Source organism: Pteropus vampyrus, unplaced genomic scaffold (assembly GCF_000151845.1).
Source record: "Pteropus vampyrus isolate Shadow unplaced genomic scaffold, Pvam_2.0 Scaffold93, whole genome shotgun sequence".
NCBI lineage: Eukaryota > Metazoa > Chordata > Mammalia > Chiroptera > Pteropodidae > Pteropus > Pteropus vampyrus.
The window spans coordinates 2,300,004-2,321,915 of NW_011888874.1; the positions used below are offsets into that span (position 1 = coordinate 2,300,004).

The 21,912-nt window shown below is 40.1% G+C and overlaps 1 protein-coding gene across 1 annotated transcript in view; it reads left to right on the forward strand.

Moving 5' to 3' along the window:
- COL4A4 (collagen type IV alpha 4 chain) overlaps positions 1 to 21,912 on the forward strand; it is a 99,473-nt gene that overhangs the window by 61,318 nt on the left and 16,243 nt on the right. The window contains exons 30-40 of the mRNA XM_023532938.1: positions 1,220 to 1,363; positions 3,200 to 3,307; positions 4,173 to 4,354; positions 5,187 to 5,250; positions 7,832 to 7,906; positions 11,334 to 11,441; positions 12,034 to 12,141; positions 17,950 to 18,021; positions 19,173 to 19,301; positions 19,395 to 19,508; positions 20,867 to 21,022. Coding sequence (XP_023388706.1) covers positions 1,220 to 1,363; positions 3,200 to 3,307; positions 4,173 to 4,354; positions 5,187 to 5,250; positions 7,832 to 7,906; positions 11,334 to 11,441; positions 12,034 to 12,141; positions 17,950 to 18,021; positions 19,173 to 19,301; positions 19,395 to 19,508; positions 20,867 to 21,022 — 1,260 coding nt within the window. The remainder of the gene's footprint in view (positions 1 to 1,219; positions 1,364 to 3,199; positions 3,308 to 4,172; positions 4,355 to 5,186; positions 5,251 to 7,831; positions 7,907 to 11,333; positions 11,442 to 12,033; positions 12,142 to 17,949; positions 18,022 to 19,172; positions 19,302 to 19,394; positions 19,509 to 20,866; positions 21,023 to 21,912) is intronic.

Sequence of the window (21,912 nt, forward strand, 5' to 3'; positions counted from 1 at the left end):
TACAATTTGCTCATCACAGTTCACAGCCTGACCAAAATTCGCTTGCCGTGGCTTCGGAAGCACCTGGAAAGTTTTCTTCTATTAGTATTTTTTTCCCTAAGAGTCAATACAAATAACATTTTGTTTTTTACCCCTATTCATCTCTCTTAAAAAAATAACTTTACACTATTCATGCATCTTTATCAGGAAATATTCATTCAAGTAATAACTGTTTTAAATATTTTCCGCCCTTCTTTTTATAGCAGCCAGAAAAAATATATATATTCGTCAAATGGTAGAGGTGCTGCTGTTATATTTTTAGCTGATAAATACTGTTGCACTTTGTTTAATTGCAATATACAATTAGATATCATAGATTCGAATTTAACCTACTGCGAATATTTTTTTTGCTGCTCCTGTGTGAAGCCAGTCTTCAGTCTTCATACGCTGTCGTCACTGTGCTTTGTCTCAGGTGCCCCCGGTTGGAAAGGACAGCCAGGGGACGTGGGGCCTCCTGGCCCAGGTGGAATGAAGGGCCTCCCAGGAGTCCCGGGACGGCCAGGGGCAGATGGACCCTCAGGACCCCCGGGAATCCCAGGCCCCTTTGGGGATGATGGACGACCCGGTCTTCCAGGCCCAAAGGGTGGGTAGTGCTTCTCAATTATTTTCCTCATTTTATAAACTTGAAATCCACAGCCAGGTGAAGCCTGTTAGGTATGACTGCACTGCGGAATATTCTGTTACATTAGCCTGGCTTTGTCTTTCTCTTGGTGACATCTCCCTCTCCTCGTCCTCTGGATTTTTCCGGTGGCAAATGTTTTGGTGTAGGTGGATGGGAAAAGGGTGGCGTGGTGTTAGGTCCGCAGAACCCAGGAACACTTCTGCTCGATGAACTGGGTAGAAGCCATAAATCGTAGGGTCAGGGCTAACGCGCTTCTACTTTGAAGGACCCTCCTCTCTCCATCCTCCTCCCTCACATCCACTTCTCTGAGACCATCATGAGATCAGGACTCAGAAACCTAAGGGCCTACACTTTAGATCTGTGGGGCAGAAAATTGAGGACCAAGTGGGAGAGCCCAGCTGTTCCATGCTATGTGGTTGATAGTGGTTATTCGCTGTCAGTACAAACTCAGAATTAGGTGGCAGTGCACGTCTGTACATGGATGACAAGGAACAAAATCTGGGAACCATACTAGCCTTAAAAATGTTTCCCTAAAAATTCATGTTTCTATTTCATCAGGACCCCAGGGGCTGCCAGGCTTCCGAGGTTTTCCGGGAGAGAGAGGAAAGGCTGGCCCAGAGGGATACCCTGGCAGGAAGGGAGAAGCTGGAGAGGAAGGTTGGCCTGGCTTCCTTGGAGACCCGGGAGTGAAAGGCGCCAAAGGTAAAAGCAGTTAACAGCCCAGTGACACAACATAGGTTTGCTTGCGGTATTTGATCAGAGTCTATAAATATGATCTCCAAAAAAATAAAATGGGACTATCTTGCAGCTTGCGTTCCTCTTCCTTTTGGTTCTGTGGTTTTAGAATTTGAAACAAAATCAATTTTTCTTACCTCTCAATCTGATTACATAAAACGATGGTAAATGAATTTCTCTGTTAATAGAAGAAAATTAACAAGTGCTTTGATTTATAGCTATTGGGTTTTGGAGAAACTGCTCACCTTTTGGGAAGGGCTCCTGGCCCCCAAATTCTGTTTCAATTCGTTTTTAATGAAAAAAAAAAAACCCAAAAAACTGACTTCTTTTTTTTGTTGTTGTTAAAAAGCCAGATATAAATATTTCAGGCTTTGCAGGCAGTATGGTCTCTGTTGCAACTACTCAGTTCAACTTTTGTAACATGAAAGCCAGAGAAATTTTACTTATGGACACTGAAATTTGAACTTCATTTAGTGTTCGCATGTCATAAAATATTATTCTTGTTTTAAGATTTTCTCCAATGATTTAAAAGCATAAAAACCATACAGAGCTCACAGATTGTATAAAAACTGGCCACAGGCAGGATTTGGCCCCTGGGCTGTAGTTTACCAACCTCTGAACTAGAATGAGTCCACTGACATCGGGGCCCGAGTTTGGTCTCCCCCGAGCTTTATTTAAACTAAGAATTTTCATTAGTATAAAAAATAGAGGTTTCAGGATCACTGGTTTAAATGTTCTGGGCCCACCCCTGTTAAATATTTACTTGTACCTCTTTGCCATGAGACCGCAGTGAGTGAGGATAACATTTCATTTCCAGCATTGAGAATGAATGCTTGTCAATTTTTAGAAACAAGATTTTTGTCCTTAAAGCCCTTTGGGCAAATAGCCTCATATTTAATTCAAATTACTTTTACTTCTCAGTTGATTGATTTTGCTATTATTATTTTTTTTGTTTTACTAGCCTATAAATTATTTATGCAGAATCAAGAAATTAAAGCGTCGTTCTTCGCTAGCTTAGATACGTAATATCTGTTGTGCTATTATGTTGCTAAACAATTATACCACTAAAAAGTGTAAAAAATGAGGTTAATGCCAGTGATGTGCAGATAAACTAGTTCACAAAACAAAATTTAAATAGATGCCCTGACTTGCAGTGATTGCCGATCAGCATCAATTCTCTCACCATGGCCGATTTAAAGCTGCCAACTCTTTAACAATTGGCTTACGAAATTCTCGAATTGTTAATAACTGGCTCTCACCAAGCTCATAGGAGCCCACTCCAACATGCTTTACAACTGGGCTGTGTTTACGAAAATCAGGCAGCTACATCATGTACCCTTCCTACTTTCTGGAATTCTCTATGTGCAGAACCAAGTTGAGAAAAGTGTCTCGTTTTTTTTTAATGTAAGGAAAATAATAGGAGTGGCTAGGAAAAGGAAGATAGGGACCTAGAAAATATGAGCTGGGCAATTTAAATTTTATAGAAAAAAAAGAGACATATTTCAGACCTGGAACTTTTCAAGCCTGTCTTTTTTCGCTTAAGACTCCGAGACCAGTTTGGCTGAATTTAACAAACATTCACTGGGCGGTCCCTGGTCTGGACAAGTTGGGACAGGAATGTAAAAGGCCTGGCCTTTCTTTTAGAAAACCAATGTGAAATGTTGATATTGTGCAACGTATAAACATAAATACAGTTTTGTAGATTAAACGGGGACTTGCAGACTGGACGCAAAGCGTCGTGACAGAAGAATCGCGTGGGTCATGCTTCTGTTTGTTCTACTCTTGCATAATTAACATCTAAAGGAGAGAGAGGACGCCCAGGAGATGAAGGAGAAATGGCTATAATTTCCAAAAATGGGGAAGTCGGGGAACCTGGACTTCCTGGAGATGGTGGATTCCCAGGACAAGAAGGTAAACACTTCGGATTTTTACCCATATCAAATAAATTGACTTCTTTACAGATTGTTCAGGCAAGCATGAGGCAACTTTCCCAGTGATGCTAAGATAAGGATAGGTCATTTTTTAGATATAAATGTGTACCAATGAACTTATGGTGATTCTTTTTCTTTTCCACGCTAGAATTTAGCTGAAATTCATATGTATTTATTGATTTAGATGTTCCAAACTAGGATCAATCCTTAGTTAGACATACAACCCTGGCTCCAGGTTTAGATACCCCTATTTTTAGCGGCTGGTATTGAAATGAATAGCACGAAGACTACCCAAGTCGGTTTGACCAATGCTTCTCAAATTGCGATGTTATGTAAGTCCATGGGGACTCTTGTTAAAATGTAGATTCTGAATGCACAGGGCTGGGGCAAGCCGGCCTCTGCCTTTCTAACAAGCATCCCTCTGCCTGTGCTGCTGGCCTCAGAAACAGCACACGTGTAGCTGGGATTTGGATCTAAACACTTGTGTTCTCTTTCCCAATCTCCATGAAACCTGAATTCTTGTTTTGGCTCTCTGCTTAACTGGTTGTTAGTGAACAAAGGTTTTAATTTTTCTGGGTAGGTTCTTTCTTATCTGTAAAATGAGCATGTTGATGCAAAGGATCCTGCTTACTCACTCCAGTCAGACGGCCCTGAGTCTGTTCAAGATCACCTTCTTCTACAATCAGGTCCCTGAAGCCACAAACCATCTCTGCAGCCTAGGGCAAGAATTAGGATTCTCAATACCTTCGGCTTCATCTCCTAAAAGTAGGACCAAGACTCTCAGCCGAACTATGGCTCATCCCAGAGTTCCTCAAACAGGTTTCGAACATTTCCACCCCCATCAGGTGACAAAGGCAGCCCTGGGGTGCCAGGGAGGAAAGGAGAGCCGGGAAGACCCGGGCCACCCGGATTTCACAGAGGAGAGCCTGGGCGAAATGGGCAGCCGGGGCTGCCGGGCTCCCCAGGCCCCCCAGGCTCACCTGGGCTGAGAGGAATCATCGGTTTTCCAGGATTTCCAGGTGACCAGGTGAGTGGCTGCTGTTTTAAGAGGGAAGAAATGATAAAATCTTCCATTCTCAGGATACCCATAAGGAGTCATATGTGCCAGTGGACATCATTGCCCTTTCCCATGTAAGGGTCTGGCTCAGGGAAGAATGGAGACTTCTGGAAGGCTGTGATATAACTGTAATTTCTTACCAGTGCTCACTCCTGGTTCCCATGACAAAGATGACCAAGTTACTTACTTCTCATGCTACCCCCAGCCTAGTTTAAACAGCACCATAGAGACTTGCCTTATGACCTCTAGTTTACTAGAACAGAAAGTCATCTGTAAAACAACCCAAATTCTGGCTCCTAAGCCTTCCTAGCTGATTACAGATACCATAGATTTTGCCATAAATACATGTGGTCTTTACAATCATGAATAAAATACCCCTTGAGAAGCCAGGAAGTAGTGTAGTAGCCTACATCACAATTTCTGGAATATATGTAATACAATTTTCTACCCATCCTTGGGGATAAAAAACTGTGTGATATAACTTCTAATAAGTTTATTTAGTATCAACTTGTTCATTTAAGTCTTAAAATTCAAGTTATGTGATATAATTACTCTTTTACCATCAAGTGTAAAGAACTGGTTGCTTCCTGTTGGTGTTGATACTTCTAATTCTGAGGGAGTTTTATCAGCTTTTAAAAACTAGACCCATGTAATAGTCTGCTTGCAATGTATTTCCAAATTTATTTATCACTGTGAATTATAAAAACCAAATTGGTTATGGAAAATTATAAGTGGATTATGTCATGCATGTGTCATTTGTATTTGAAGCCCAATTAAGGTGTAACTTCTGTTTCATTATCAGGGTGAACCAGGTCCTCCAGGGCCCCCTGGACTTGCAGGAATTGATGGAACAAGAGGACCTAAAGGTATGGTTAACAGATACAGCAGCCAGCCATCAACTTCAGAGTCCTGGCTGTGTATAATATTGTGAGCAAGCACTCTTCGCATGAAAAGCAAAGCAAAGCATATCAAACAACGCCGAGGGGTTCTTTTTACACTCTTCCAGATAGTCCAACACTCAACACCCAAATCTTCCACACTTGTCATTCAGATCCAAGGGTACCAGATAGAAAACAGCAAGTCTGCAGGGCACATCCGGTCTTCTTCCTCAGAGGGAGTCCTTACAGCTGTCCTTATAGTGACTGCAGCTCCATAAGTGACAACTCAGATGCAAGGAAGTCGGATCCACATAGGTGGGTACTCTCCACCTCGGCGTAGAAGTCCCATGCCCCACAGGAGCCAGAATCTCTTCTAAGGACTCCACACAGGTACAGCTTTTAGGTCCCAGTTACGAGAGTCACAGTACATAGAGAAGGCCAAAGCCATGACTTCCCACCAGGGAGTCCTTGCAGCTGTCCTTATAGTGACCACAGCTCCATAAGTTAATAGTCCACTTAAGAATTCCCTGGCCACATATAATTTACAATTGGGTTATTTTAACATTTTAACCATAATCCAAGGGTCATTGATGTTTTTTTCAAAGGGCCAGATTATAAATATTTTCAGTTTGTGGTCTCTGTCACAAGTATTCAACTGTGCATGAAAACACATGTAGCATGAAAGCAGCCTTAGACAATATGCAAACAAAGGGGTGTGGCTATGTGCCAATAGAACTTTATTAACAAAATAGGCTGCAGACCTTAGTTTACCTTATGACAAAAACAATGTTGCCTTGTAACACAACCTACATTCTACCCTCATCACCTTTCCAGGAAACAGAAGTTGAAAGTCGACCTAATATTGAAACAAACAGAAATCAGGATATCGTCAATTACAATGTTTGCATAAAACCTTTATAATTTTTACTATTTTTCTATACCATTGGGTTAATATTTTTTTAAATATGCTTTAAAATGATTCACCTTTTTAACCTCACTATCTATGAATTTGATGTACAGTTACATTTTATTTTAATATAGTTAAAATAAATAACTTTAAAATATAAAATACTAATTCATGAACCACCTAAAAAATCCTCTTTCTTACCACCAATGATGCGTGCTCTATCTTTTGAGAGATATTCCATAAATAATATGATAATTGCTATACGAAAAAAATGAACTGTGCATACATATTTATTCAAAAAGAATAGTCTAAATCTCTTCTTCAGAAATGGTCACAGGTACAGAAGTTTTTATATATTTTGATACTTTATAGCTTCAGGGTTCAGAACTCGCTCCTCTTCTATTTGCCTATAAATTTATTATAGTCCCTTTGCCTCTCTCCAAGTACAAACCTACTCTTCTCATTTCCTTTATACTTATATTAGGCCATGTCTGCAAGGAACTGAAATGCACTCTAGATACCGGAGTAAAAAATATCTCATGGATCCCACAAAGAAAAGACACAGTCTGCCAGACCATAAGGCTCATGAATCAAACCCCGAAGCAGCCCATGGTTCCTCTCTTGAGACTTTTCTGCCATTCTCCATGGTCTCTTTTTTCCTTATCTGGTTACCGACTGGTTTCTTCGCTATCTATTTAGTATCTTTTCTGGATCTTTCTGGATACGTTTGGATCGCACTCCAACATGCTCCACATCAGGGCTTCATGATAATCTACACCATGTAATCCTTTTGCTTTCTGCCTCAATAGCCGAGGATCGTAAATTCTCGCTTTTTATTCCAACTTCTGGAGTAAAGCCTCGTTGATTGGGGATGGACCAGTTTCCTACTCCTCAGACAATTAGCTCCAATTATGAGTAGGGCCAGGTAGAAGAGAACCATCTGTGAGGTGCGGGTGGGACCCTTTAGGAAGGGGTATTTGGTGGGCGGGATCTATCAATCATGCCTAATCAGCTCTCTTATTCTCCTGTGACTCCATCTATTGTTTTGCCTTCCTTGTCATACCATTTTGAGTCTTCTGTTTAACTGGCTCCCAGCTATGACATAAGTCCTTGTGTCTGGAAGCATTCTGCAGCAGTGTGGAATGGCTCTGTGGAACTGTGGGAGTCGCTGCTTACAATGGCCTTTGAACGTGCCACCTCTCGTGAAATTATCAATAAAGTGTGCCTTTGTGACTTTGTCTTTACGAAGGACGTTGAGTTGAGCTTCCTTGCAGAGAGCTCGAAATGTAACTGCAGCAGCTGAAATGGCGACAAATTCTTCTTGTTTCCAAAACACAGTATAAGGATATAGTCACTCAGTGCCAAATAATTTCTAACATGGATATCCCAAATTGAAACTATTTAGAGAATTTAAAAATTTAAACTTATTAAGATCTGTAATTTCTTATGATTGTATGAACTATAAACTTGTATATGTATTTAAATCACATCTTGTATCTATGTTTCTATTTGTTCTTATGTTGGTTAAGCGTTTTTTTCAAAAATCTCCTGAAACATTTGAAGATAGACTGTAAAGACAAATGTCGTGAAAGTTATTAAGTCACTTGTATGAGACAAAATTAAATTCTCTTAAATAATGTTCGTGCATTTTGTCACTTACAGGAACCAGAGGTGAGCCTGCAAGTCAGTTTGGCCCACGTGGTCCAAATGGTGAGCCCGGGAGCCCTGGATGTCCAGGTAGAGCTACATATTTTTCTTATGAAAACAAAAAAGAATAAGTTTGGTTGAAAATAGAACAATTACTTTATCTTTTGAGTCGGCAATGATATATCAGTATTTAATTCCCCTCGTGCCCATTAAAATGCATATCAGAAGGATTATGTCTAAACACGGCATGGCACCCCTGGCCTAGGAAGACATCGTGATTACACACCAGGGATTCGCAATCTATTTTCCACCGTGACTCCTGTGACCAATGACGTTGACATAACGTTACACTTCCCTGGGCACGCCCAGGTTTGGACACAGTCGACGATGACTACTGCAAGCAATTAAAATTTGGACTATTTTCAGTCTCCATAATTAAAAATGATACCTTAACAATAACCACTCACACTGACAACAGCTGCAGGTTGTCATTCCACCCCTTTGTTTCCTACTCGGAGAAGCATCTGCAAATGCCCGTGAGGCATGCCATTGTTCAGATATCACTGAATGTCTCCTTCACTAAATATCTCATTTACTCAAAACCAAACAAATGTAAAACCTCATCACCAACAATAAACCTAAGTGCTTCAACATGGTACCTTGTTGATCAGTAACAATGGACGTGTAATCCCCCAGAACAGATTGCCATGTAACAGTGAGTTCTTGCCCTTCAGCCGAGGCCGCAGCTGGCTACAGTGGACAACCCAGGGTTGACAAGAGATGCATACTCTTCAACTTAGTAACTCTACTCACAGGAATTTGTGTTAAGTCAATAATCAGACAAGCGTACGAAGAGACATGCACAGGGGTACTCATTGCATAGATAGAACAATGCCCATCCGTGGATGACTGGTTAGACGTGTTACACCCAACATCATTTAGCTAATAGTGAACAGGTTAGAAGCCAGTTTTGTATTTATATGGGTCCCTTTTAAATTAAAGCATCTCATATTAATAGTTTTGTGCATTAACTTAAAATTCTGTTTGGTTATAGCAATGTTTCATTCCATAGAACAGAAAGAAAATCTGAGCAGCATGATGATGGAAAATTCCATTTCTTTGTTTTTATACCACCTGATTGCTTAAATGGAAGTCTAACAGAAAAACACACTCTTTCAATGGCTTCCATTCCCACTCTCTTTCATGTGGGCTTTTTTTTTTTAACTTCTGACACTGTCAAGTATATTTAAATAATACAATATTTTTAACTGAAATGTATAGCTTAAGCGTACATTTGGAGGGGAAATAGTTTTGAGGTTAGCATTATGGGAGTTCATCTTAAATACCAGAGTAAGAAATCTCAGAAAGGAAATTCAGTGGTTCAAGGTCAACCTTATTATTACTGTGCATGAGGTCTTGGCAATTTGCTTATCACCTCTGAGCTCAGTTTCCTCGCCTGTAAATTGGCCCTATGCATATTGCAGGATCATTCTGAGGATCAAATGAGATTCCTTGAGAGCAATTTATAAGCTGAAAATTGCCAAACAAATGTAAAGTGTAATAGTCATCATCATCATCATCAGTCAGCAAAATGTTAAGAGGTTTTTGTAACACTTATTGCTATTTTTATATAAACCCTGTAAATAGTAAGATTTTATAAGCTGAAAGTAGTCCACAATGCAACCTTTGCTAATAAAATATTAGCTAATATCTTATTTTAAAAATCATAAATCTGAGTTATTTTACATTTAGACTTTTTAAAGAAAATTTGCCTTGGCGTAACTTCTCTGGTCTCCTGTAGTTAACACATTTAAATTGTTCTCTTTCCCATATGCATAGCTTTTGTTTAAAATTTAAAAATTACATCATATGTTATTCACCAGCTCAGAGTTTACCTAAATATGCAATTTCCATTGACTGAAAAAAGCTGCATTGAATTTGAACACGCCTAATGAGAAGGCAGAGAGTTGCTGCCTGTCTCAAGGGATTACGTGTGTTTGTACTGGGTTTAGTTTTCCCTCCCCCCTGCAATTCAGAGAGAAAATAGAGCACAGATGAACTCAGAAGTTCTGTTCTTACTACAACTGCTATTAGGGAGGCAGGCTTTTTAATACAGTTGTTTTCATTTGTAGATGAGAATAATGCTGCCTTATTTTTACTATAGTAATATTTGCAAGATAAATAAAATAAAGAGAGAGAGCCTCATAGATGTTAATTTCGATCAGGAAACAGATATAGACTAACATAGGTTTGTCTTATGTGCATTATAATAAATGACTGTACCTCCAAGGATATGTAAATACAGAGCCCTCTATTTTATTCACTGATTCAACTGCTCATTTTTAGCCCAGACTATTGGTTTACCCTATTGTATTAAAGTCACACATTGGAAATAAACACAGGGGGAAGTAGTCATTTTCTCTAGTCCTCAAAGAAATGTGATTTAATCTAAGTCTGGGATATTATTTCATCCTTACTAAATTGGCAAGAAATCCAACCACCAAACTAAAAAGTCCTCACTGAGTACATGCCCTAGTCTTGGATGTGCATTGACGGAGCCATGGGTGGCTTACATGTGATGGTACGAATTAGAACAGTATTTATCCAAACCATTTGGCAACCTCTATCACAAACCAAATGCTGAAGAGTTTATTCTAGAAGACCAGAGAACAACCAAACTGTTCTCTATAGATTTTTTTTTTTTTTTAACTTAAGAGATATCTTCACCAGATGCAATGCGTGGTTCTGGAATGGAGCCTCGTGTGGACAAAGCAGCTGTGAAGGACATTAAGGGTACAGGTTGGGGCACTCAAATATAGAATGAGTTTAGACAACATTAGGAATCGTTGTTAATTTTCTTGGCTATGATAATGTTATTTTGGCTATGTAGGAAAATGCCATTTTTCAGACATACCTCCTGAAGTACTTAGGGTTGGAATTCCATGATGTCTGTGATTTACTTTAAAATACTTCAGCATTTTAAAATGAATTAAAAAGACCCCAAATATCATACCATGTTACCTAGAAATTCTACTCCTAGGAATTTTTCCTAATAAAATAATTTAATAGTAGAAAAGTTTATTAATGATGTATAAAGATCATTAAGCATAATAGCAAAGAGAAAAAACTTAATTTGAGTGGCTGATAGTAGGAAAAATTTGGATTAATTAATTTAATTTAGATTAATTCAATAAGCTATCAGCCAGTTATTTAAAAATAATAATTAGGAAAATGGTGACAACCTTGGAAAATTACCTATGATTCAATGCTAATTTTAAAAATCAGAATATAAAATTATTGATATTATTTGCACTTTGTATGCATACGCAAAGTTGTATAAGGTGGTGCAATTATAGGTGTTTTATTTTCAGTTTTCCTTAATATTATATTTTCAATAGAAAAATTGTTAATATAAGAAAGTAAGCATAGAAAAGAACAGCAATGGCCGAATGTGGAGGTTTTCTAGATTTACTGCATCAAAGAGCAACTACTCAGATCTTGATCTTTCCTTCTCTAGGGCATTTTGGAGACCCTGGAGAGAAGGGCTTGCCTGGTGTTCAAGGGCAGAAAGGACCACCAGGAAGGCCAGGGTTGCCTGGCCCCTCTGGACCACCAGGATGTCCAGGTATCTTGAAAAGAAGCTGGGAACAGTCTAAGGTCCTTATATATCTCTTGGTGCATCAGAAAGAGTCAGCCTACACTTAGACCTGAGTTCAGATCTGGCTCTGCCAGTTCTCAGACTTGTGACTTTGGACTTAAACTTAGCTATTCCTTACTTGTCAGTTGGAGCTAGTCCTATCTTACGGGATTGATCTGGGCACCTACAAAGTGCCTAGCAGAGTGCCAGGCATGAAGGGTAGTCTGACAGATAGAAGCTTATTTCTAGCTTTCCCTAATTCACCTGCCATTCAGGATGCTGGTTTTCTTTTCTCCTTAAGACTCAAGGTAAATACCACACATACAGCACAACATTTTAATGACTCCTCTTTCTGCCAGTTCAGAATAAAGTGAGGGTTTAAAATCATAATTGGCGACTTTAATGGCTCAGAAGTGTATTTTCTCCTTCTGAGGTGAAGTGTATTTTTCTCCCTAGAGTTAGGAGGTCTAGGAAGAAAAAGTGTCTTGGTTACTCATATTTTAAGAACATAAATGACTTTCCCAGCTAATGTAGCTCATTTTGCATCTGGGTGTCTGCAAAACTTCCCTGCCATCCTCAGGTAATCAAGGGGTGCCTGGGCCAATGGGACATCCAGGAGAAATGGGGGATCCTGGACCAAGAGGCCAGATGGGGGATCCAGGGACACCAGGTCTTCCAGGCATAAAAGGTGAGTCAAATAGAAGCCTGACCCATCAGAAAGATCCAGACCAATGGGGCAAATTCACAGTGCCTTTGCAGCACGTGGGTGACATCGCTCTTGGTCATAGCTCTTGCCCACGGATATCAGTAGCACCTTCCTCTTCTCTCTTACCCGAGGCTTCAGGCAGTGTTTGTCTAGTGTCCTTACCTACCTTGTACCTAAATGATGATGCTGCCATCTCATTTGGGGCGGGGCGGGGGGGGGGGCGGCATTTCCCCCAGTGTTTTCCATAATGTTCAGGCCTATCCATTTATTCTCTCCCCAGATAGTTAAGCTTCTGTTATGTCCTAGATTTTGGATACTAGGTACAGAAGTTTGAAGAAAATAGATGTGGTTCCTGCTTCATGGAGCTCACAGTTTAGTAAGAGACACACATGTTAAAAATGTATGTGTAAACAATATGTATTTACCAGTTGTGACAAGTAGAAGAAAAAGAATAAGATGCTATGGAGAAAGAGGAACTAGTATTCATTACCTTTTTGTGGTAAAAAACTATTTTTTCTTGGTTAAATTATTGGCTCGAAAGGTATAGTAGACTAGTTATTATATAGGTCTGTATAATATAATATAACATAACAACATAATATAATATATAATTTATTATTAAAAAGTCTTCATCCCCTCCCCCATTTATCCATTGTACTTATTCCTCTTCAGTTTATTTCTTCCATTTTAGAAAGAAAACCATTTTTCCATGGGTGTTTTGTGTGCACCTTTAGCATAACACTTACATTGTGTCAAATTTGTTTGTTTAGAGGTCTTTCTCACCAAGTAGAATATGATTTTTTTAAAAAGCAAGCACCATTTTTATATCTTTGGCTCCTAGTAAATACCTGATAAGTCTGTTGGTTGTTTACTATAAGTATTTTTAAGTTTACGAATAAAGTAATAAATAAAAAAGTGGATAAATAGAAGAATGAAGAACCGAGCCAGCAGCTATGGAGTTGAGGGTCTTTATCTCAATCGGCAGTTGAGGATTCGAGGCTTACTTGGTAGATTTATGTAACCAAGCCCCCTCAGTCTCTTCCTCCTTCCCTTCTTCTTCCCACTTATCTCTGCTTGTTGACTCATACGTATACCAAATTTTGGCTAAATGAAAAGAACCTCCCCTTGGAAGCATTGGAAATCCTTTCTTTTGGGCTTAATCATGTTATTGTTTTGAAAATCCAAATGATGTTTCTCCGTACCCTCAACTCTTTAAATTCAGAACGTATGTGGGTGCTCGCTTTCAACAATAACATCTTTCAAATAATAACAGCTTTCCAGCAAGTAGTAGTGTCGTACGTATTACCTGGAGCAATTCTGCAGAAAGGAAACTTTTATTTTGAAAGATTGCTACACTTAGGAATTTCTGTGAAGCCAAATAACTTGATGGGAAAAGTCCTCATCGCAAGACAAGATATCTTAGTATTGTTTTTCTCTCTTTTTATTGGCATTTTTCATAATGTGAAGTCCAGTGATTTGTGATAAGTTTAGGGTTTCAAGCAAAAGGATAATTTGCGTTAAGAGTTTCTCTAGTTATTGTGGCCATTGCATATCTCTGGCCAACCCTTATGGCTCTGGCAGAGCATCCTTTGACACTTTTATGAGTATCTGGAAGACAAAATTGGTAAAAAACCAAAAGAAAACATTTTCCATTATTAACCACTCCTATTGTATTTCCATTTCTTCCTATCCTACTAGTTCAGTAAAATAGCAAGGATTTTCAAGTGTCTGGTGCCATAACAGTATAAACAGTATAGACACAGTTTGATTAAAATGACAAGGCGCCTCTTACTATTGTTTCTTCCTTCCCTTGAATTAGTTTGTATTTATCACATACCTTTAGCATGAGATGTTATTAAAAAACTAATAGCTAATGCATTCGATCAAATAAAATCACTCAGAAAATCATCACCATCACATTCTAACTCTGTGCTATGAAATAAATTTGTTAAGAACGCGAGGAAATGATTATATCGACCCAAATATTCATACCAGTGTATAGACGGATGCTGCAGTGGTGCTTCGTGACCATGCAGTGACACTGTTTCACTGTGAATGACTCGTCTTTAAAAGAAACAAACAAAACACTAAGATACGTTCCTAAAGATTAAAAATGTCTACAGCATAAATCCATTGCCGCACTTCATCACGCTGATATAAAAATGAATCGCGCTCCAGCAGAAACTCTTTGAACTGAGGAACTAAATATTTGAAGTATGTTCTAAATAAGTCGAGGGGCCTGATTATCTTGTTTGAACAAACCAGCTGCTGCTGACCTCACAGCTGTTTGCTCTGTTAGGACGGGCCGTATGGATTCTGAGTCCTGCTTACGTTCAGTCAGATTTGAACTTTAACTAACATGCTAAAAATGGCTCGATTCCTAGATTTCAATTTTCAAGTGCCTATATCCTCTAAAAAGAAGACACTCAATTCCTAGTTGGGCATTCATATAGGATTGGATGATGGAAACCAAAAGACAACTGTCTGTAGCTTGATGGTGATGGTAAAGGATATAGATTGGTTTATTTTGGTTATACTGGGTCATTTGGTGGCAAGTAAAATAAATTTCATAAGAAGAAAACACCTTGAAATGTCTTATATCGGCGAAGAAATGCCAGGCATCTTATAGCTGTGAAAATCTTAGACACATCGTTCCTCCCTTTTTATGACTAGAGTGTCCCCGCCCGCCCTGCCCCCACAGCACTTACCAGTCCTGAGGTAACTGTCTGTTTGTTCTGTCAAGTTTGGGGTTGTTTCTCTCCGGTTCTTCATTGTTTCCTTCAGCGCCTGTCCCTAAGTACGTTTGGGGACTGAAGCTCCATGGGTTAGGAGATCATGTCTTAGGCTCTCGGGTCTTCCTTCAGTAGGCACTCATGTATGTTCTGAATTAAAAAAAAATAAACAAATCTTACTTCAGAATCTGTTTTGGTAAGTTTCCAACTTGGTTCAGCTATTACCCATAATCACGTAGGCCTCTCTCTTCTTTCGGCTTTAGCATTAAGGTGACCAGGTGTCCTGGTTTGCCTGGGCTTGAAGGGGCGTCTCAGGACCTGGAACTTTCAGTGCTAGTACTGGGAAGGCCCCCAACAAACAGGGACAAGTTGGTCCCCCCTGCTCCTAAAAGTATAAAATTGTATAAAGGCCCGTGGGCATAGAAGAGTGTTTTCAGGCTTTAGAACAAAAGAAAACAGAGTGGAAATTCAGTCACAAAGCGTCGCCGGCTACTGCAGATGAACATGATTATGGCTGGAGTGGAGACTAGAGTGACTGGAAGGAGAGCGTCCCGGCCGTGAGCGCCACGCAGCCTTGAATGACGGTTGTTAAGCAGGAAGACGAGCAGAGAGGTGAATAAAAATCCTCATTACCAAGGAATGTGCTTCGTTAGCGTAATTGCCTCTCATCTGCGCTGTATATATTTTATGCATGAACAACTTTCTGATTTAGAGATGGGATTGATAAAAAGCTTTCAGTAAAAAGGAAAAATTGCCCTTAAAATCCTACCCAGATGTAGCTGCATTCAATGTAGAAAGATAACATTGGGTCAGATAAGGGTCGGCCAGTTCAACAATGGCTAGGGGCTGGGACTGTGACAACCCAGGATCTGGACGTGTTGATGTGACAATGGAGAGTTGGCAGAAGCTGAGACATTCCACCCCCGAGCCGACTCCCCCAAACCATCAATCTTGGTGGCTTAAGCTGGAGATCAAAACACATTGCAATAGCAAAGTAGTCTCAAAAAATTTATTATCATTTCAGATAGATTGCAATAAATATCTAGATTTGGCAGATGAAGAAGGTCTGTGTGTTCCTTTGGTGCAAACTGGGAACATTGGCTCATAAATAGGCAAGAGGATTGGAAAATAAACTAAGCCAGAACTGTTAAAAGTGGTTAGGAAATAAGAGCTTTAGGGAAAATAAGAGTGCATTCCCATTTTTTCTTTTTTGGGGGGGGGGTGTTGCAAGAGAATATGGCTCACTTGCACCAATCTAAAGTTTAGATTTTAAAAATAGAGTAAGCATCTGTTTCAGATACTGATAATAAATAAAATGGAACCAACTTTCTGTCTTCTGATAAGAAGTCCGCAGAGGACTTGCTTTAATGAATGGATAATAATTAGCACTTGACTTATTTATATACAAATGGATACCTCCGACTTCCCTAAATCTTACTCATCCTATAAATCAATCGCAGAAACATGTGACACGCAAATAGAAATTATAGTCCACTTTTTATGGCTTTCTCTTCACTCATTCAATCCCTCACCTTCTGAGTTCCACACTTTCTCACTCATTCATTCACTCATTCATTCGACAAACACTTAATGAACACCTACTGTGTGTCAAGAGCTATGCCAAGTGGGGACACAGAAAGACTAATAAGACCTGATCTTGCAGTCAATCGATTTACCCACAGTAAACCAGTCACCCAAAGACATGACGGTCACACAGCACGAGACTGGCATGAAGGCATCTAGGGAGACTGTGTAGGTGTCATGGAGCAGATGAAGGGTGCTTTCTTTGTGTTAGTCATGTAAGCTGAGGCTGCTACTATCACAAATTCATGGACTGTGACCCTAAATTGATTGAATGGCTGACTGTGCACCAAGGGGCTTGTATCCTTGGACAAGAAAGAACAGCTACTAGATGGAAGATCCATTCATGAAAGAGGAAGTTTACCAGGCTTGAGAAGATTCCTTCCTCCAGATCTATCAGTGGGACATGACGTGCGTAAAGCACCAGGCAGAGGGCTCAGCCCCCTGGGAGATGCTCTGTATATGTTGGTTGTCTGCCACCTTCTCTTCCTCTCTCCCTCCTTTTCTTCTCTCTACTTTCTCCCTATGTAATTTATATTAAATAGACTTATAATATATAGTATATTTATAATAAAGATTTATAAATATCTGTATATCTATAAATATATATAGTTCTATAGGCATCCAGTGTTCAGTGACAGCTTCAGTAGAGTTGGGCTGGTAGATGTCTCCTTAGAGAACTATGCTGATGTCTGACAGAAGGTTCTTTAAAAATACGAAGGCATAGGTGAGGTCCTATGTCATTACAGAGACTGGAGTTTTCAAAGATCATCGTAAAATAAATTCGGTTTCTGAAAAGAGGCTCAAGAATGGTTCTCTTTGAAAGAAATGGTTGCAAAGAAAGAGCTGCAGCCCAACTTGACCTGTAAACCTTTTCTTTCTGAGGAGCACAGTGCTTTTTAAAAAATTAGGTAGGGCATGTATTCCCCAGTATACCACAGGCCCCACCTGTCTTGACTGTGTTTACTGTGTTACTGTGTTTACTACGTTTACCTGATCAGATCTTGCAGAAGTTAGAATTTACAGACCACGGTGGGCTAGAAAGATGCTGACGCTGGGAGGAAGGAGGCCTAGGTTTGCTCCCGTCCAGTCTCTTTCTTCATTTAGGATGATTTTATTATCATAAAATCGAAAGTCTCTTTCTACACCATGATTCAGTAATTCTAGACTGTATTTGGTTTAGAGAGAGATGTTCATGAAATGGTTGTAAACCCACAGAGGTACTTTGAAACTAAACAAATGGATGTGTTCAGCAGTCTTGGCAGATGATGTCCATCAAGTGAATGTGTTAAAGAATAATGGTTGGCATGGCTTCAGCCCTGAGGATGACATCTAGACGGTGAGAGCTCATGGTTCCTGCCTGAAGAATCTGTCTGGCTCCATCAGCAGACCCTCTGGGTGGTGCCTGCCAGTTCTGGACAGTGAAGGTCAATGGCTGGTCTTCCCTTGTGGGTCACAGGCCTGTGATGTGTTTCAGGTCCCGTGGGGTTACCTGGCCTGGATGGCTTGCATGGTCTAAAGGGCCAGAAAGGAACCAAAGGTGCTTCAGGTAAGAGAAAACCCTCTGTGAGAGATGTAACTGCAGTCAGCGGACCACTGGTATTTCCACAGTTCACAAGATTTGAAACTAAGAAACTGGCTTAGCTTAGAGACGCAATATTGCAACTATTTTTAGTGCCAAATAACTTATGTAAAAAGGACATTTGAGAAAACCCAATTTAAGACAGAATGGTTGGTTAATAGAGTCTTTTGTTGATATTGCTTGGGACTATCTCTCTACTAAAAATGCTCTGAATAATTGCTGAGGTGGAGTAGATTTCAAAATGTTATGAAAAACAAATAGTTGGGATTTTTTTGGTATTGTTTTAAATGTAACAATGCCAAGTACAACCACATGGGTCTAATTAGTACTTTTAGCATGCCTCAATAGCCTGCTGCTAAAACAAATTACCTGAACAAATTACTGTTATTTTCGATATTACGAATAGGCAATCATCAACAACTGATGATGATTGTTCTGTTATTTTAATATAATGCACATTTGTTGCATTACTTTCTCAGAAACCTAGCTCGCCATCAGACAGGGTAACTGGAATCAGACTTGAAGATTTGAGAGGCTGTGGGGAAAGATTTGAACTGTGGTGCTGCTGGATTCGAATCTGTTGAATCTTTATACAGTTTGAATGGTGAAGTCGTAATTTCGGACAGTTAGGATTTGTTTAGTGGTTCTTCCAAATAGTCTGATAAAGTGTGTGTCTCCTCTTCCCTCTGGGAAACCAACCAACTGTCTTTTTTTTAATGTAAAACTCTACAATAGTTCTATTTACATGTCATTTTCCACCTTTGATTTTAAAACAGTTTATTCATAATTACTTATTGTTGGATCTCTGTTTGCTTTCACTCTTTCTGTTGTAGAGGTTGGAAAGTAGGTATTGTCACTAAGCTGTTGTTTTTTCAATCTGGGAAATAATTCTAAAGTAAATCAAACCCCTGGTTGACCAGTGAGACGGGTCTTAAGAAAGTAAATGGCGACTCAGGAAATGTATGTGACCATTTGGACACTGCTGCAGGCCCTGGTTGGTCTCTCCAGAGCCAGCTGCTTTCCTGTCACAATGTCATTTGTAAGCAGTTTCTTTTCAAGCACCATGACAGGGACAAGCAAGGAGAGGATGTAGGGCTAATGCTGTTCTCCTCATTAAGGCTTGAATGAAGTGGGGCCGCCTGGTCCAGTGGGAATGCCTGGGCTGAAAGGGGAGACAGGTGACCCTGGGAGCCCAGGAATTTCTCCTCCAGGGCTTTTTGGAGAAAAAGGCCCCCCAGGCCCCCCAGGTAAGAAGCAGCATTCTTTGCCCCTCTCTCTCAATAACGAATCAAAACCTTCCAAATGTAACAAGCCTCACATCTGAACATGTCCCTCCTCAGGAAGGCCTGGTCCACCTGGTCCTGCAGGTGCCACAGGAAGAGTTCCTAAGGGCGACATTCCTTACCCAGGTCCACCTGGAGATCAAGGGCCTCCTGGCCCTGATGGTCCAAGAGGTATGAGAAAATCATGGCAAAGGCTGGTGACACTCCTTTCCAGATGCCACCAGCTCTGTGGGGATGTAGGACCAGTGAATGTCTGAGTAGAAGCATCCTAGCATCCCCATCAACTGGGCAGATGGAAGAGGTAGGAGTGTGGGCGGTGGTGGGCTGGCAGGACCATATCCAGAACCACCGCTTAGGCCCTTCAGTCTTCTGTTTCAAACCTAACAGACCACTTTTCTGTGGGTACACACTGACTCAGAGCAAGGCTTTCCCATCACCGGTTCAGTGCCGAGCATGAGGATTCAGAAGTGGCTGGCGGGAGGAAATCTGATTCTATGTGTGGGACTCTGTAGCACCTGCCACAGAAACCACTGCTGCTGGCCCAGAGCGACAGGACTCAGGCCTGGCATATAGATGGGAGCAGAGTCTCTTCATTTTGTTCCTTTCATCACTTCACAGGGACAAAGTCTAGGCAATATTTAACAAAATAGGATTGGACCAGAGCTGGTAGGGAGCTGGGAGCAAAGCATGGCCCATCAGTACAATGTCTGCTCAATGCAGATAATCATATTCCTGCTAACCCGCAGAACTCTTCTAGAGAGACACAAACCCACTGTCTTTAAATGTTTAGCATTTCAGTAAAGGTGGGATTGCAATATTATATAATTCTATTTTACTGCAAAAAATAAAAGTGCTTAAAACTGTGCTAAGTAGAAATAGAATTTGGTCTGAGTTCCTATGTGCAGACACTTGTTTTCAAATAGGATTTTACGTTTGAGTAAACATTCTTTCTCATTAGCCAAATTTTCTCAAACCTGTCATCCATTTATTTGTCTGCCTATCTATCTCTGTCTGTCTGTCTGTTCATCTGTCCATCTATCTGTCCATCTGTCCATTCGTTCCTCATCCATCCATCTGTCCATCCTACTAGCCACCCATTCACCCACTCATCCATCTATCTATCTATCTATCTATCTATCTATCTATCTATCTATCTATCTATCTATCTATCATCTATCGCCTACTACCTACCTACCTAGCTATTTTTTATCTATCATATTAAGGCAGTGGGATGGCAATGCAAACAAAAATCATAAATGGACACTTCTAAAAGGAATGCGTGAAGGAAGGTTTTGCTCAGGTTCATTTTGTCTAATAGTTACTAACAAGATCCCACCATTTCTTACCTTGGGCTCCATGAGACTTACTCTCCATTTCACGTCTGATACTACTGATTTTCTTATTCTTCTAATTCTTCCCATCCCTTGCTTGCAAACCATTAAATCGCTTTCCTTAAGAAGCTATCAAGCAGCCAGCACACACATCTGCCTTTGACTGAAAGCATCTTTTTGCCTCCTCTCTGTGTCCAGGAGCACCTGGGCCTCCAGGGCCCCCTGGGAGTATTGACCTTCTGCAAGGGGAACCAGGTGACTATGGTCTGCCAGGGCCTCCAGGTCCCCCGGGCCCACCAGGCCCTCCAGGACAAAAAGGCCTCCCAGGATGTGATGGGAAAGATGGCCAGAAAGGTATGAATGGAAGTTGTTTCTCAAGTAGTACGTGCCCTAAGGGTCTGATTCGTATTTCCTGTGGAAGCAGTGACTGTATTTTCCGATATCTTGACTTTCCAAAGAATCTTAAAGTTTCGGTGACAGTTGGACAAGTAAGAAGAAGAAACCCAAGTTCCTCTTCAGCCTCTAATAACATGTTTGATAATCTTCTAGATCAGAACTGGACAATAGAAATATGGTACAAGCTACATGTGTAATTATGAGATGTTTAAAAAGTAAAAAAGTGAAATTAACTGACAGACTTTATTTCATTTAACAATATATTCGAATATTGTTTTAAACATATAATCAGTATAAATTATCAATGAGACAATCAGGGCTGGTTGTACAAACCTAGTTTTTCTCCTATGTAAGATGCTCCTCCTTCCCGCCTTTGGAGTCCAATGTGTATTTTACACTTTCAGCACAACCCTGTTTTGACTTGCTAGTTTCAAGTGCTCGACCACATGTGATTAGTGACTTCTGTATTGGACGGTTCAGTTTTAGACAGTTGATTTTGCTCTTTTAGAATCACAAAAGAGTCCCTATTACTGAATTTCACCATTATCTAAAATCTTTATTTTTATTAGTTTTGACCTAACTGCTAACATTAGTTTTTGGTCACCAGGATTTCTGAGAATTATAATTCACAGAACGTTTTCGTCAAAAAGGGATCAATCACGATTACCCATTTTAACTCTCTTATGTGAAAAATAAGGAGGCTGGATACCAGAGAAGCAAATGTTGAAGCTTGCAGAAGCCCAGTAACTAGTACCCTGCCCAACTTCTGAACCAAAGAAGAGATAAGGCAAAAGATCTGGGCAGAGGTGAGATCAAAATCACCGTGAAGCTGCCATGACTCCAGTACA